This window comes from Pieris napi, chromosome 5, assembly GCF_905475465.1.
Source record: "Pieris napi chromosome 5, ilPieNapi1.2, whole genome shotgun sequence".
NCBI classification, from domain to species: Eukaryota; Metazoa; Arthropoda; class Insecta; order Lepidoptera; family Pieridae; genus Pieris; species Pieris napi.
Window position 1 is genome coordinate 4,775,099 of NC_062238.1, and position 15,671 is coordinate 4,790,769.

Below are 15,671 nucleotides of genomic sequence, written 5' to 3' on the forward strand. Positions count from 1 at the left end.
TATTGATTTAGTGCAAAATTGTCACGCTTTCAGGCCTGAATCGTTTTTGATGAATAAAGAAAAGATGTTTGATTGTGTCGTGTCCTGTCCCAATTCTTAAATAAACTCGTAAGTTGTGTATGCTTTATTCTACAAAATTCCTTGCAAACAATTTTTCATGTATTACGTGAATCTAAGTTTGTTGCGTGCAAATTGTTGAATTGATTTACTTCCAAGTTTAGTTTACACGCGATTCCAGTTCATTGGAAATTCAACTTTATTTCCGCCTAGTAAGGACAATATTCCATTACGTAAATCTAGATTTCATCGCACATTTTCATGAAAATATTCTACGATTTTCAAAGTATTGATCTCTGAATTATCTGCATTGAGTCAATCACGCACGAAACGATAACTCAACGACTATCTATGTATAGACTTGTGATAATTTTTTATAGTTGAATGTACTTACATGATGAGATTTAAGAGAAACTATTGTTTATGGTTCTGTTACGTTATTTCATAAGGTACGGGTTTTATAGTGTGAGTTATGATGCCTAGTCTAATGTAAATCAAATACCGATGGCGATTATAAATAGGATGAATTTGATTGTTTGTTTGCATTGAATAGGCTAAGAACCACTGGACCGATTTTAAAAATTCTTTCACCATTTCTTAATTATCGCTTATGTCTACGTATATATATATATAGAAGTTAAACAGTTAGGGATCTGTATGAAAACTTTAATGTAACCCAAGTTGTAAAAAAACAATTGTAATAAAAATCCCTATATGCCGTACGCAGCGGAAACTATTGATAATAGAGGAAACTGATGTATTTACTGCAGTTTTTTAGACGACATATCTACAAAAAAGTCCGCAATACCATATGTCTAACTATTACATACTTAATAATATAAATATTTATATAATATATATATTATTAATATATATATAAGACATAAATCAAACTGTGACCGCAGCCATGACATTAGTTAATACGGCTCTATTTGTCTTAGAATAATATCAATTTTTTTTTATAAATAATAACAGTGTGTAACAATTGAAAACCTATAGAAACAAATTCGTTTTCGTAAGAACACATAAAATATATCAGACAGATGGTACAGACGAAGCAATGCGGACTATAATTTCAATGACACAATTCAAACCAAAATTAACTGCAATCTATTAAATTATAGTAATAATAAATCCTTTATTTGCAAATAAATAATAATAATAATAATACATAACTTGAATGATTTGTAATAAAGCGCAAAATCGGCTAAGCGCTAAATCAGCATGGAAATGTCAAAATATATTTAAAAGCAGTTACTTATAATAAACATTTAATAAAATATATATACCTATATAGATTTTTTTTATAAATAAAGTTTAATAATTTGTCAAGAACTCATTCAAATCGTAAGCTAGATTTTTCTTCAAATTACCGTCCAAATCTTATCTAGCTATCTTTTATCTAATATCCGAGATACAACGTACTAAACACTGTTGTGTATAGAAACTTTGCATAACTCAGTGTTGCCACTTGCGAGACAAAACAGATTGCAGGTTGAATAATTAAACATAATGTATGGCCTAATTACATAATCATTTCATTTTTTACCTTTGAATAATGACATGTGTATAATGATTTTCTCTTTAATTAGAAAGTTATAGCTTAATAAGTAACAATGCTAATGTAACACATACACAAGAATTGACGTTCGTACACACTACTTTTTTCTCTCAAGTCTTAGGTAAATTTATTAGTTTTACTTTTGACTTCTTTTTATTGCATATATCGAAAAATGGTCTCATGATATTCCTTACCGCATTAAATAAACCAGAAACTGAGAACATGACAAATGATAATTACTCAGGTACCTAATCTTCAAATAAGAGTAAGTGTTCACCAGAAAACAATTTTATGTCCTAGTGAATCGATTAATACAATACCACATGAGAAGCCCTAAACACACACAAACATATACAAGATTTAAAAATAAAATTAAACACATGTTATACCGGGCGAAGTTTCTTCTTTCTAGTGGTATATATATTATAGATATACTGTGAAAATAACCTCCTGATAGTTCTTAATCTATGCCACGGCCAATTTTCGCGTGCGCTATCTTTATACAGTATAAATCAGTAATTCTAAAATGATTTAGATAATGATATTATTACCTGCGATATAAAAGATTAATACAATAAATTAGTCTTTATTTTAAATAAAGGGGGTAAGAATGTAAAACGATAGATGCAAGACGGAAAGTTGCAAGCTATTTTGTTTGGTCAAACGGACGAAACAACTTGACGTATCAAGTCGCGTGTCAACGTACGTGTTCGACGAGAGGTGCTGTTAACCAATCACAATCGAACGATCAACAACATTTCGTATTATGTCAAGCTTACCCGCCTGATCATTTTACGACTGAAATCACTATTAGACTTATTTAAAATAGCTTATTAAATATTAGCTTATTATCCTTTTTTCATTATATTTAAAAGATGTACCTTTTAAGATTATAGATCATAGAATCACATGCTTTTGTTTAATTTGAATATCGGTTTCGTTTAATGATTTTGGTATATAGGAAGTGACAGTAAAATATTGTCACAATTTAACAAATATACGTTTAATGGTGTTTGTAATTAACTTACATAAACTCAAGAAACCATTACATTATGTAAGTGATGTAAAGTTCTTATTTCCATTAACTTGAGAAATCTGTTAAACACTTATGTGTAATATTGTGAGAATCTTATGTACTCATTCAGTGGCACACTACATACTTTTTGTATATATGTACATACTTTTTGTGTATATAGGCATATAAACAATAGACATATATGTATGCCTATATACATATATATATATAGACATGAACATGAAATAGTTGTCATTTTCCGCGAGAACTTTATTTGTATCTTTATACAAATTGTGATTGCAGGGTGATTTAAAAAAAAAAACACCCTGCAATCAATGCCGGATCAATTTTGTGAATATATTTTTAAAACAAGTAAATTTAAAGTTCTAATTTAATTCGATGCAGTTTTAAACGGTACATTGTTATCCCTTCAAAATTCTAGAGTGTAACAGTGATTATATTTATTGTTATGACAGTACACAAACTATTATTTACAACGTTGTCTCATGAATAAACTAATACTGTTCTTAGCTGAATTCTAAATATTCAAACTATGTTGAATAATATCTCTTTCCCACGCAACCGCTACCAATCGCCTGGAAACCCTTCTAATTCTAACAAGACACGTAAATATTCCTATTTCACTTTCTATAAATATGTACTTAAGTATTGTTGGATAGTGCCTTTAACATCGAGTCTTTAAGATTGTAGGATACTGTCCGATTTATAAGCACAAGTGTCGCCACTTTTGACTCCCGGGATTAATGTATGTAATTAGTATGAATATAAATCATACATCAACATGATGATGTCTTTGTTTGACCACACGAAACGTCTAATTAAACAACGTAATAAATACGGGTTTGTATTAGAGAAAACTGTTTACTGACGAATAAAGTCGTTTAGTTTAACTTCTGCTAGCTCAAGGATCAAACATTAAAGCGATTAAAGGTTTTGATAATTACTTTTAGGTATAATACACATTTGCAATGTTACAAACCACTCTGTACCAACGACCTCGTTATTTGCATAAGAAAAACTAGAACAACGTTCACAATTTTTTTGCTATTCCATAGTGCTACATAGTTGACAGTAAACGTACATAAAGATCCCTGTATCTATTATGTAAAGTTAACAAACGGTGGAAAGTTGTTAGACAAGTTGGAAGAAAATGTTGGCTCCGGGAAGTCACGAGCTCAAGCATTCAGTCGAGTACCCATTGATTGTACTGAACGATAACAATCATGTTTAACTTAAATAATTGAGAAATTACTTGCTCGGGACATGTCTCCTTGAAATCCTGCTCGAATCTTTAGTTCCCATCAAGGTCATAGATAAAATATCCCACCTATTTTAAAAAGCAATTTACATTATTGTAATGACACTTACTTACCAGGGCTTTATTATTTTAAAAGAATTAATAGCTAATTATATTATTTCATACGTTTTATTATTGTATCACGCTATTGTTTAAGTTCAATAGAATACTATAGGGAATAACGTGATCTAATTATAATATGTTTAATATTATCTCTAAATGTAAGTAAATAACCAAATAACTACATATTAAGTTTGCTTTATCTTTATTTGTATGACCTAGCAATAATCTAGACCTTACTTTAAGGTTATCGTTATATTATTATAATTAAAGCAACGATAGCGATAATATAGAACCTAATATTTGTATTACGACTCTGTCAGGTTATTAAAGATAAATTCTATACTTAAAAGCAATTATGCGAAATCTGAAATTGATTTCACTTTCTCTTGTTTGCTTTTTCTGATGCCGAGTAGATTAGAATTTCTCGTCTTGTGACTAAATTATAATATAATCCATTGAGTAAGTTGCATTATTCATAAAATCATTATTTATATATAAATAAGGCGTTCGGTGCTATTAATTATGATATATTTTATAAGCTACGAATTTCAAGGTAGTAGGTACACAGTTCATAATTAAATTAATGGATGACAGAAAAAATACACTTGGGATTATTTAAATCTAACGCCAACACGATGTCAATTGTCAACACGCCATACTTCGCGTGAGTTCAATCATTGTTCTGTGGAATGTTATTATTTTAGTTAATTAAAATTCATGTAGCCAGATGGCACTAGGTTTGTATTAACATTAAAGAAAAAAACCATGCAAAATACTAAAAAGTTAAACTTATTAAATTTATTCGGTTCAATGCTCAACTAAGGCTTTGGGTTATCATGCAATTGTTTTTTTACTAACAATAAAATAACTATTATTTTATTAAAATTTGAATTTTTGGTTTTGATTTGAAATTTCAAACAGAATATATTGTGTTAAATTAAGATCGAAGCTATCAAGCAAGTCATAAATATTTTCTATGAGGAAATAAAAAATTATAGTATTAAAGTTATATAAGTCGGTTTTAACCTGAAGATGGTCAAGTTTATAATTTACTCAAACAAAACTGAAATCATGAACGGAAATTAGTTTTTAAATTAATTCGAGATCCGTAGACCGTGAAGTTACGATGAGGTCGAAGCGAATCTCTGACAACACCAAGAAATATTTTAAAATAGATCAATGGTAAAATTATACTGTTGCGTTTGGAGATAGTATGACAAAAATCATTATTTTTAATGATAAATTTATCTTTAGGATTCATAAAATCAATGTTTATGTTTTCGGTGGTTCACACCATTAAAGTCTATGGATATATAAACATAGTTGAGTACTAGGCTCAAAGTAGGAAATCGAATATACGAATATCGATAATCATTTTAAAAATGCTTAACTGGTCTATTCTAATAAACCTTGACCAACTTGTTGCGTGTTTGTAAAATGATGTCAACGAAAAGCCCTAATGAATTAAATATTTAAAAGTACTATATGTTTCAATTGTAATGATTGCAAACAGCTAAGAACCATTTAAACTAAGATAACCTCGTGAAAGTAACGATCCGAGTAATTGGCGGCTTTTTTAGTACAAGTATGTGATACAGTTCACTTTCACAGATAAACATTTTGCGATGTGGTTAACGTTTGATTAAAAATATTTTTATATACTTCCATTAACACTAAGAGAAGAGTTTTTATCTTATTAAAATGCAATATTGTTATTACTTTATAAAAAAAGGCAGTGTCACGCGGTTTATAATATTCAGGTATTGAATTGTTAATTAAAAATAAATAACTTACTATCTAAGTAAATGCATAAAACGTGTCGAATTGTAAATCTCTGGAAACTGATCTGAAGTTTCGCGCGCTTTATGGCCTGCGGGATCGGACTGACAATTGACTCCTGTCTGTCACATTCAGAGTAAATAAGGCAGTTTGAAAAAAGAAATAAATATTGATATTTCGACATTATCTATTTCCCTACCATGGCTTGGGTTTACGAATTACAATACTATATTAGTAGGGTATTACGTTACACTCACTATGCCGGTCATTCACTGTTCTTCAGCAAATCTAAATGGATTCCTTCCTGTTTGTCATCGCTTAACTCATACGACATAGTCACATCGTATAACTGCTTTGCTATATTAATACGTAGAAGTAACTAGCCTATAGACCTGACTCTAATAGTTTTGTTTCTCTAAATGCAATGTAATTTTTGTCAATTCCCATTAATGAGCGTTACGTTTTACTAGGTAATAACAAAAATATATATGTATGTTCTTTTGCAAGATCTACAACCGAACGGTTATAAAATTCAAAATCTGATTGAAACAAGTAGTCAACGTCAAGTCAATAAACGGTTTTTTGTAATTGCCGGATCCAAATTCATTACAATAATCAATATTTGATCTTAGCTAACTTAACTTACTCAAAGTTGTTAAATCAACTAAATTCAAGGATAAAATTAAAGAGCAATTTTATTTTAGCTAAATCTATTAAGTTTTTTAGTTTCTGTATGCGATCGTAGAAAATTTAGGAATGTTTAATCTATACTTAATCGACTAGAAGTAGTCTAAATAGATAATAGATAGTTTGTTTTAATTAAAAATCGTTTTTTTTTTCTATGTAATAATGTGATAAAAAGCTTTTTAACATTGTCCAGATTTTAAATATTTTCCATTCGAAATACAAATTGCATGTCCACAAGTAATGCATTCTGTAGAATTATATAACATTCTAAAACCATAACGACCTTGTAGTTTTGTTTACGAAAATATCACAATCTTAACTGATTACCTAAACTGATAATCGCAATTATTTCGCATTTCCTGAAATTGCCCGTAAGAAGGGCAACTGAATGCGACCTTTTCTATATTTTATTCACAAATTCAATATAAATAGTATCGTGTTACAGTACAGTACATGTTAGCTAGTTTGAACTTATAATATTTTATACACGTGACACTGAGGCATATAACATAATATGTTATGGAAACATATAAATTTATAGGAAGGTCTCGAGCATTTATTTTGGTTTATAGGTACAACTTCTTCAGCAGCAGGTGACGTCACTCGCAGATACTCAAAGCACGTCAGACGAAAGGTACGCCAGAGCAAAGGCCGACAACGCTGTACTTCAAGCCAGAGTTCACATGCTCGATGAACAGATACGCGAGGTAATTATATAGAATATATCTAACTACTTTATTCTTAATCGTACATATTCTAACACTTAATCGCAATAACTCTTGTTATTTTGAAAATAAAGGTAAGACATGCAATTGTTACCGGCACATTTTTTCTAATCAAAGCTTATATATCTATATATATAAAAGAAAGTCGTGTTTGTTACAACACTTATAACTCGAGATCGGCTGGACCGATGTTAGTTATGTCTTTTTTGATGGATTTTTCTCCACTCCGAATAGCAGAATAAGTAATAAAATATCGGATAAGTTATCGAATAACAATAAATTAATTAATTAATTTTACGAATGCACACGGCGTGTGGTGACATTTGTTGACAAAACTACGCATCATTTTACGTCGAATTCGTGTCACTTCAAGAAATTCCGAACTTGAGGTAAATGAGGAGATGCATAACCAGGCTTTGATCTTGATCGAAAACATGTGAGAAAAGAAAGTGCTTTAACATGCAGTATCGCAATATTGGCGATAGAGAGAAGAGGCCTAATGTGTAAAACTGCCATTCTTCTTTTGCAATGGCAAGCAATAAAACATTTCTCTATTTGCAAAAAAAGTTATCACCTTAATGAAATCCTAAAATAAGTTTAACTAAAGTAACAACGATATTATTATTAAGGCGGAACGAAGTTAGCCGGGTCAGCTAGTATATACAGGGTGGCCAAAAAGTCGTGGATCAAACGCAAATAGGGGATAGATGAGGTCATCAGCGGCAAAAAATTGTTCTACGGGAGGTCTCTAAGGTCAACCCTTGCAGAGTTATGATTTATTTTGGTTTTTATATGAAAATTGACTTTTTTTTACTAATTCTTATTGAAATTCGAAAAAATCTATATCCTGTATCTTTTTCATAATATTCACTAGATTGGTATTGATGAGTTCTTACATTAGACATACTATTTATAGTTGTTTATTAAGTGTATTGAAGATAATATTAAGTTATACGATGTAAAAAATTTTCAAATCATAACTTTTTATTTATTTCGGACCCCACTGTGAAAAAAAAATACTCTACCGAAAAGTGACCCTGTATTACAAATTTTGGCGCATTTAATAGGGATTCTAAAAAGGTATTACACATGGCCATAAGTAGCACTAATATCTTTCTAGGACGAAAAAACAACAACGATTCGGACTTATGATAGATTATTTACCTACCTGTGACCAGTACTGTGTGGATCAGACTAAATTCAAAAAATTGGACAGATGGCTGGAGGGTTACGTAGAAATTTGATTAGACGGTGCAGATTAAGTATTATGGTCAGAGTAAGGAATTTTGAACATATTTTATTGTAAAATATTTTGTTTCCTACAAACAACCATTGAGAAATAATTGTTTTAATACAATTATTATTTCACAATCGTTGTTTGTAATTCTTCCTTGAAAGATATTAGAGCGACTCATGGCCACGTGTAATACCTTTTCAGAATCCCTATTAAATGCGCCAAAACTTGTAGTATAGGGTCACTTTTCGGTGGAGTAATTTTTTTTCACAGTGGGGTCCAAATTAAAGAAAAATTTATGATTTGAAAAAATGTTATATCGTATCACTTAATATTATCTTGAATACACTCAATAAACAACTACAAATAGTATGTCTAACGCAAGAACTCATCAGTACCAATCTAGTGGATATTATGAGAAAGATACAGGATGTAGATATTTTCGAATTTTAAGAAGAATTAGTAAAAAAAAGTCAATTTTCATATAAATACCAAAATATATCATAACTCTGCAGGAGTTGACCTTAGAGATCTCCCGTAGAACAATTTTTTGCCGCTGATGACCTCATCTATCCCCTATTTGCGTTTGATCCACGACTTTTTGGCCACCCTGTATATACATTAGGTATAGTGCGCTTCTGAAAACCACTAGCCATTAGGTAGAACTAACTAACTATTAGGTAGAACACGATAAAATTATAAATTTAAATAATTGAATTATTTTTATTTATTATTCCCAATAAAAATGATTAAGTATGTCTTATTATGTATTATAATTTAGAATGATTTGGAAATTGTCTAACATTATGCTTTAAGTATGAATCGCGCAACGTGAAACATCAATAAAAATAAATGAAAACGTCACGTACACACGTCATTCATTCAATACTTTGCGTCAGTGAGTTTAGTATCTTGCATTCTATGAGAAATAATTTGTTAAGAAAATAAATCACTTAAAATAAAAAACCATTTACAAGATAGATTGCAATATCTGCCCATTCAAAAACTGCATAAATTATTAACATACATATAAAAATAAATTAAACTACTTTAAATAGACAGAGCTGAGATTTAAAAAGGACTTTAATATCTTTTGCATAACATCGCCCAAACAACCCTTTTAAAACTGGTTTAATAGCGATGACCTTCAGTGACCTTGAGAACGATGATTTCAGATCGAATGCCGTTGCGAGGAGCGTATTGCAGAGGAACAGAAACGATGTAGGGATGCGATAGCTAGAGTCGAGCGTGACAGGGACGCTCAGCTGTCTGCACTTAATGATCGACTCTCCGCTGCTGAAGCAGAGGCTTCTGATCTTAAACAAGAGGTAAATCTATAAACTCGTAACTCGTTATATAAATTATTAAAATGTGGATTTTATCTATATAACACAACATCATTTGTTTTTTCAACATACTGTTCCACTAAGATTTTATGAAATTTATTCTAATTCTTATCTCAAGTAAGAATCTCGCCTGAGAACTGTCGAGTTATACGTCAAACTTTATAAGGAAATAATGGTTTGTAAAATTTGAGCTTCCTTTGCTATGAAAACTTATTTGTCTTGTTTTTCTAACCTATCTTAAGGGAAACTGCATCTTCAATTTTCTTATATTAATATTACATTGTTATTATACTTTAAATCTTTTTCGTTTATCAAAGTTTATATAAAACAATCAAATAATAATAATAAAGTTTAAATATATATAAATAAAACAATCAAAAGTCGCTGACTCGCCTATTTTAATAAAATTAATATATTTCAGGTGGGTAGACTCCGTGGCGTTGCCGAAACCCTACGGGCGAACGCTGAAATAAGCTCGCGTACCGCACGCGAAGCTCAAGACGCAGCGAGCGAACTGGCTGCTCAGATGAGTAGTGCCAGAGACGCCGAGAGACGTGAAAGAGAGGCCGCTGAAGCGACGAGAGCGCTCCTTGCCGCCGCTCAGCAGGAACTCCGAGCGCTCAAGGCGGCTCCTCCCCCACCCCCAGACCCTCGGGTGGATGAGCTGCAGCAGGAACTCACGCTGCTACGCACCCAGAATAAATGTATGTATTTACAATGTTATGGAAATTACCGGATTTGCAAATTTTAATTTTTGAAGTGAAAACTTCTTTAGCGGCGTTGTACACTTTTATTGGAATGGGTAAAAAATGTTAAACTCGCGTCAGGACACGTGACCTGATCGAAAATTCGTAAGATGGATGGAGAGTAGACAGCTGGCGCGGCTTATTTAATGTAATATAAATTGGCATGTTTGTGTACGATGGCGCAATAAATAAATATTGTATTCTATCACATAAATGATAGTACTTTTATACTGATAATTAAAGCAATTAGTGCAAATTTATTCCCTAACCATTCCAAAATATCAAAAATGCACAACATTAATATTCAAGTTTTCACTTCTGCCGGCACTCCCGGAGTGCAACCCGTCATTTTTTTTATGTGGATGCATGTAGAGGGATCTAAACCTTTCTACATAATTTAACAAATGGACACTTATCATACAATTCAAAATATTTCAATAAAAACTTGAAATAATTTTCTATAGATTGGTCTCACATATAATTTAAGAAGAACTGATAACATGCTAATAATTTTCCATATATTCCAGCTCTCACAGAAGCCCAAGAGGAACTCCAGGCGCAGATTCTAACTCGAGGCGTTGAAGAGGGTCGCAGTCTGTTAGATGGAGTGAGCGGCCCTCTCGTCGCTACCAACTCTTTGGCACACGAACTCTCGCAAATGAGTGACCACGAGGTAAACAGTCTTTCTATATATGTGGGCAAGTTTTAGATAGCCAATTCCAATTCAGTTTTAATTGTTTTTATTACAATGACTTGGCTACTTGAATTTTACATTCTTAATTCAAACTGTAATGTGTGTAATGTACGTAAGGGCTTATTTTTGTTCGTTAAGATAAGACAAGTTGTATTTGTATGGTCTTTTAACCAAATTTCGCGGTAGCTACTAAAATCTTTATTAAGCCAATGTTACATACATTCGTAATAGAGTTGTTGGCTAGCGTGTAAAGTTCAATATTCAATAATGTTCGTCAGATTGATTTAAATAATTAAAATTTCCAATAATTTTGGCTATCTAAAACTTGGTTCGCTTTGCATAGAAATGCTTTGCTTCCTTGCACTTCAATGCACTGAAAATCAGATTATTCGGTATATGAATCCCAATATTGATCGACATTTTAATATCTTATTTTACTGATAACAAACATTAAAAAGTCGATGAAGATTCACTTAAAGGTAAGCTTATTCTGGATTAAAATGTTCATCACTTTTCATATTTTTTTACAGCATTTTAAAACATCGGATTTTGTGTGTGAAAATCAACATTATTATGAATGCTAATTATTATTATAAATTACTTTATGAAAATAATGTATTTGATTTTCATATACACAGACTCCTTTAAACGTCATTTCACATATTTTTCTGGATCTTAAATTAAAAATCATCATCATAACCATTACCAATTTTTTTTTATTAAAACATGTTTATTATAGACGACTCGACGACTACCGACTCTTTAATTAAACTCAGCAGTAGTAAGCAGTCTGTCAAATAAAGTTGTTAAATTTGAAAAAAAATCTTTTTATAAATTGATAATTATATAACATTTAAAACATATTACAAAGCCGAGATTAACCCTAAAATCATTAAAACTAAATCAATCCAATTGCCCTCATAACATGTAACTCTTTCATCTCTTTCTGTGAAATTGTGTTTACGCTGTAATGAAAAGAGACGGAAAAGTGCCAGTTAAAACAGCGCAATTAGACTGATATATTCTTTATGAATAAAGGAGTATTAATAGAGTATTTGTCGTCTTACTACAAAACTGCTCAAGACAACTCTAAGCCAATCACGCTTCGCTTTTAGCTGGATATAATTTGCAATATTGACGTATATGCGTTTTTCCAGCTCGTTGGTAGCGAACAGTCTGACAGCATAGAGTTGGAAAAGGTACGCTATCTTCACTAACTGCACGTATCATACTTTGCATGATTTCTAACCACTAATCACTTACGCTTAAGGCCAATTTACATTATCTTAGTGTTTAGGAGAGTGCTTTAGTACAACTTGAAAGGCAAGTTCTTTAGCGTAGCGTTTACTAAAGCAAGTAGCGTTTACATGTTTCAACTAAAGTACTATCCTAAATCACTCTCCTAAACACTAAGATAATGTAAATCGGCCTTTAGGCCCGTATTCCAATTATTTACAAGTCATATGTCAAACTTCATGAAAAGAAAATAAAGATGACATTCTCGAATACAGGCATAAATTCACAGAGGCAAGTTCAAGTGCAAACTCCAACATCTATCAAATGTCATAGACATTGAAGGTATGAGAGTTACTTCGCACTTAAATTTGTCTTAAAATCTGGCTAAAACTTCTAAGAACTTTAGTTTGTAAAATAACCGAGTAACTTAATGTATAAGCTTCAAAATAAAAAAGATAATAGATAAAATTGCCCTTTTACCGATGACGGACTCAGTATCTAAGGTAATTGAGTCTTTTATAATAAGTGTTATAATGAGGAGGGATCATGATCTACAGATAACATAAGAAACAAAGAATCGGGCCCACCAATTCTGGAAACTCATAAAGATAGTAAACTCAAAATATTCAAAACCTACAGAATTATAATAAAGTTGGCATCACAGCTAGCTTCATTGAATATTATGAATCGTGTTTATGCGTTCCGAAAACTTGGCTATAATTCGACCCTGAAAGTAATTTAATAGTTGTCTAAAGTCGGTTCGAGTTTTCGTTCTGAAACCAAAGCCTAAAAGGCGTGATTAAATCTTATTCGACTTACATTACCGTCAATGTTGGCAAAACTTCGAAAGTAATTATTTAATTGCTTCTTAGAATTAGATATTTATTATTCCTGCTATTGAAATGAGTCGCGATAACAAGCATGTCCTGTAAAATACCGATGAATGCAAATAACTTAATAAAGATGGGTAGGTAGGTTCTCATCCGAAATAAATGTTAATAACTAAAATTAGATTTGATCGTGAATGTATGAGGGTGGTTGGTTTTTTTAGCTTATAAAGGAGTTGTTCGTAATATTTGTGTTCCTTTTAATACTATCGCATGATCACCCTGTTTTCCCAAAAGAAGCACGAATCCGACGCAATATATTATTCTTTTTAGTGATATATTGTAATTTTTTTTTACAGTTGCAAAAGGCTTTGAAAGAGCAGCAAGACGTGAACGTACAACTGCGAGACTACATTGACGGTATCCTGCTATCAATAGTAGAAAATTACCCACAACTCCTCGAAGTCAAGTGTCAGAAACCAGATTTTAAATCATAACGCCGATAAATCTTCCAGTATGGTAGTGCCTTAGATTTTAAATAACATAAGTTACATCGCAGAAGGACAGTTCAACGTCCTTGATAAAATTAATTAGATTAAAATATTATATTGAGACATTCAGTCATTTTTTAAAATGAGAACTTTTTAATTATTCACCTTAATTTCCCATTTCAAACCATTTTCATGATGCATAGTTCATGATGTCGTTAGAGACGTGCCTACATATCATGGCGTTATTTATTTTAATAATTGAATTGAGTCAGGAGCGCATTATCACCACGGATTAATTATACTTACCTCGGCTACGAATAACAATACTAGTAATATAATAGTGTACCTGTTTATAAAATGCCTCTTAACCTTAAAATGTTTCTTGTAAACGTAAGTTTCCTATATGCGTCTACATTGACACTATAAGCTATCACAATTAAATACAGAATATTTAATATTTCAAACATTATTATTTATTATTGAGATTCTTGTTTACAGTTGAGAATTGTATTATTGCAAACAATACACATACAATTATATTCAACCACGCTACTATATAGTACATTATATATATAGTATTATTATTCGTTTTCAACGTCACTCTTAGGTTTCATTGGCCATCTGAGGCCTATTATGGTCGTGGAGTTTATCCTATGGCCTAGAACAATGCATCCTTTTGCTGCTTATTGAAACGCAACGCAGCGCGTCGCGCTACAAAAAAATTATTTTGTGAATAAATTACAATACTATCAAGACAACCATTTATAATTTCAAGAAATATTTTCCATTGGCCGTATATTATTTGTATGATCCGTTAAAACTAATAAAATAAAGCTGTAATGTTATGTGTAAATTTTAATAAATATTTATACTTATTATTACTGTGATATAAGAATACTATAATGAAATATAAATATTATCATGTCCTTATCGTTTTATGACTTTCGATAGTAATTCATGATTTTTAAATAAATTAGAATTGTTATAAAAGTGATTCTTTATATAAATCTTTTATTTTATCTTAGTTCCCTAATTGTTAATCAGCTTAATCGGTGTGATTTAATTGCTACTTAATTTCCAATTAAAAAGGCGTTAACAAGTGCCACAATACGCGATATATCAAACATGTAAATATTGTATAGCATTAGGGTATATGCAATAGCGAACCGATAACATCTCATAGAAATGCTTTATTAGTGCTTTAGTTGTAAGGAAAATTATTTTTGTAGTATTAGATCTGGAGATACAAGGCCAAGCCGTCCATAAAGTTTATTACATCATTTTAATTCAAGACTGTGGTAGACATTGGTGCAAATAACTCTTAAGCTGAGAGTAATTCTAATTGTGAAATAAAATATTTAATTATTTATAATTGAAGCCATTTCGAATTGTATTCCTAAATTTTATTTTATTCGATAGTCTTTAAAATAAATTTGTTAGACGTGTATGTTAATATGTAAGATAGCTTCTAGGCATTTCTGTACATTTTGATAACATTTGTGAAGTAATGAAAATAACCATATATCGAAATAAAAGAATTTTAAATTATGTATCTTTTATTTAACCAAAACTCATGCGAGAAATGACTAATGACAGTTAAATTTTGCATACATACCTCTGCTTTTGTAACTATGCCCCAAAAAGTTATTCTGAACATTTATAAACCATTAAAGTTAACGGCACAGCGTACATCAAAAACGAATTGAACGTTTTTCGTATACTTTAATCACACTCAGCACTGTCTTTGTCTCTTACCAATCGTCGCCTTAGTCTTTACAAAAAATTAAATATTTTTTTGAAGTGAAACTTCTTTAGAATCGTTGTGATTTCAAACCGGATGCAACGGAAAAAGCGACAGTAAAAAGAGACAGACACATAAATTAATAGGATTT

General features: G+C 31.0%; 1 protein-coding gene across 5 annotated transcripts in view; it reads left to right on the forward strand.

Moving 5' to 3' along the window:
* LOC125049384 (rab11 family-interacting protein 4) overlaps nt 1-15,327 on the forward strand; it is a 62,782-nt gene extending 47,455 nt beyond the window's left edge. For 3 of the 5 annotated variants that reach the window (XM_047648619.1, XM_047648615.1, XM_047648617.1), the window contains 6 exons: nt 7,053-7,187; nt 9,615-9,767; nt 10,207-10,489; nt 11,059-11,204; nt 12,383-12,424; nt 13,648-15,327. In XM_047648619.1, the coding sequence (XP_047504575.1) occupies nt 7,053-7,187; nt 9,615-9,767; nt 10,207-10,489; nt 11,059-11,204; nt 12,383-12,424; nt 13,648-13,785 (897 nt within the window). In that variant the 3' untranslated portion in view covers nt 13,786-15,327. Of the gene's footprint in view, nt 1-7,052; nt 7,188-9,614; nt 9,768-10,206; nt 10,490-11,058; nt 11,205-12,382; nt 12,491-12,656; nt 12,709-13,647 lie in introns of those variants that run through there. The other 2 variants (XM_047648618.1, XM_047648616.1) reach the window with 2 other exon arrangements.
* Nucleotides 15,328-15,671: the final 344 nt, after the last annotated feature.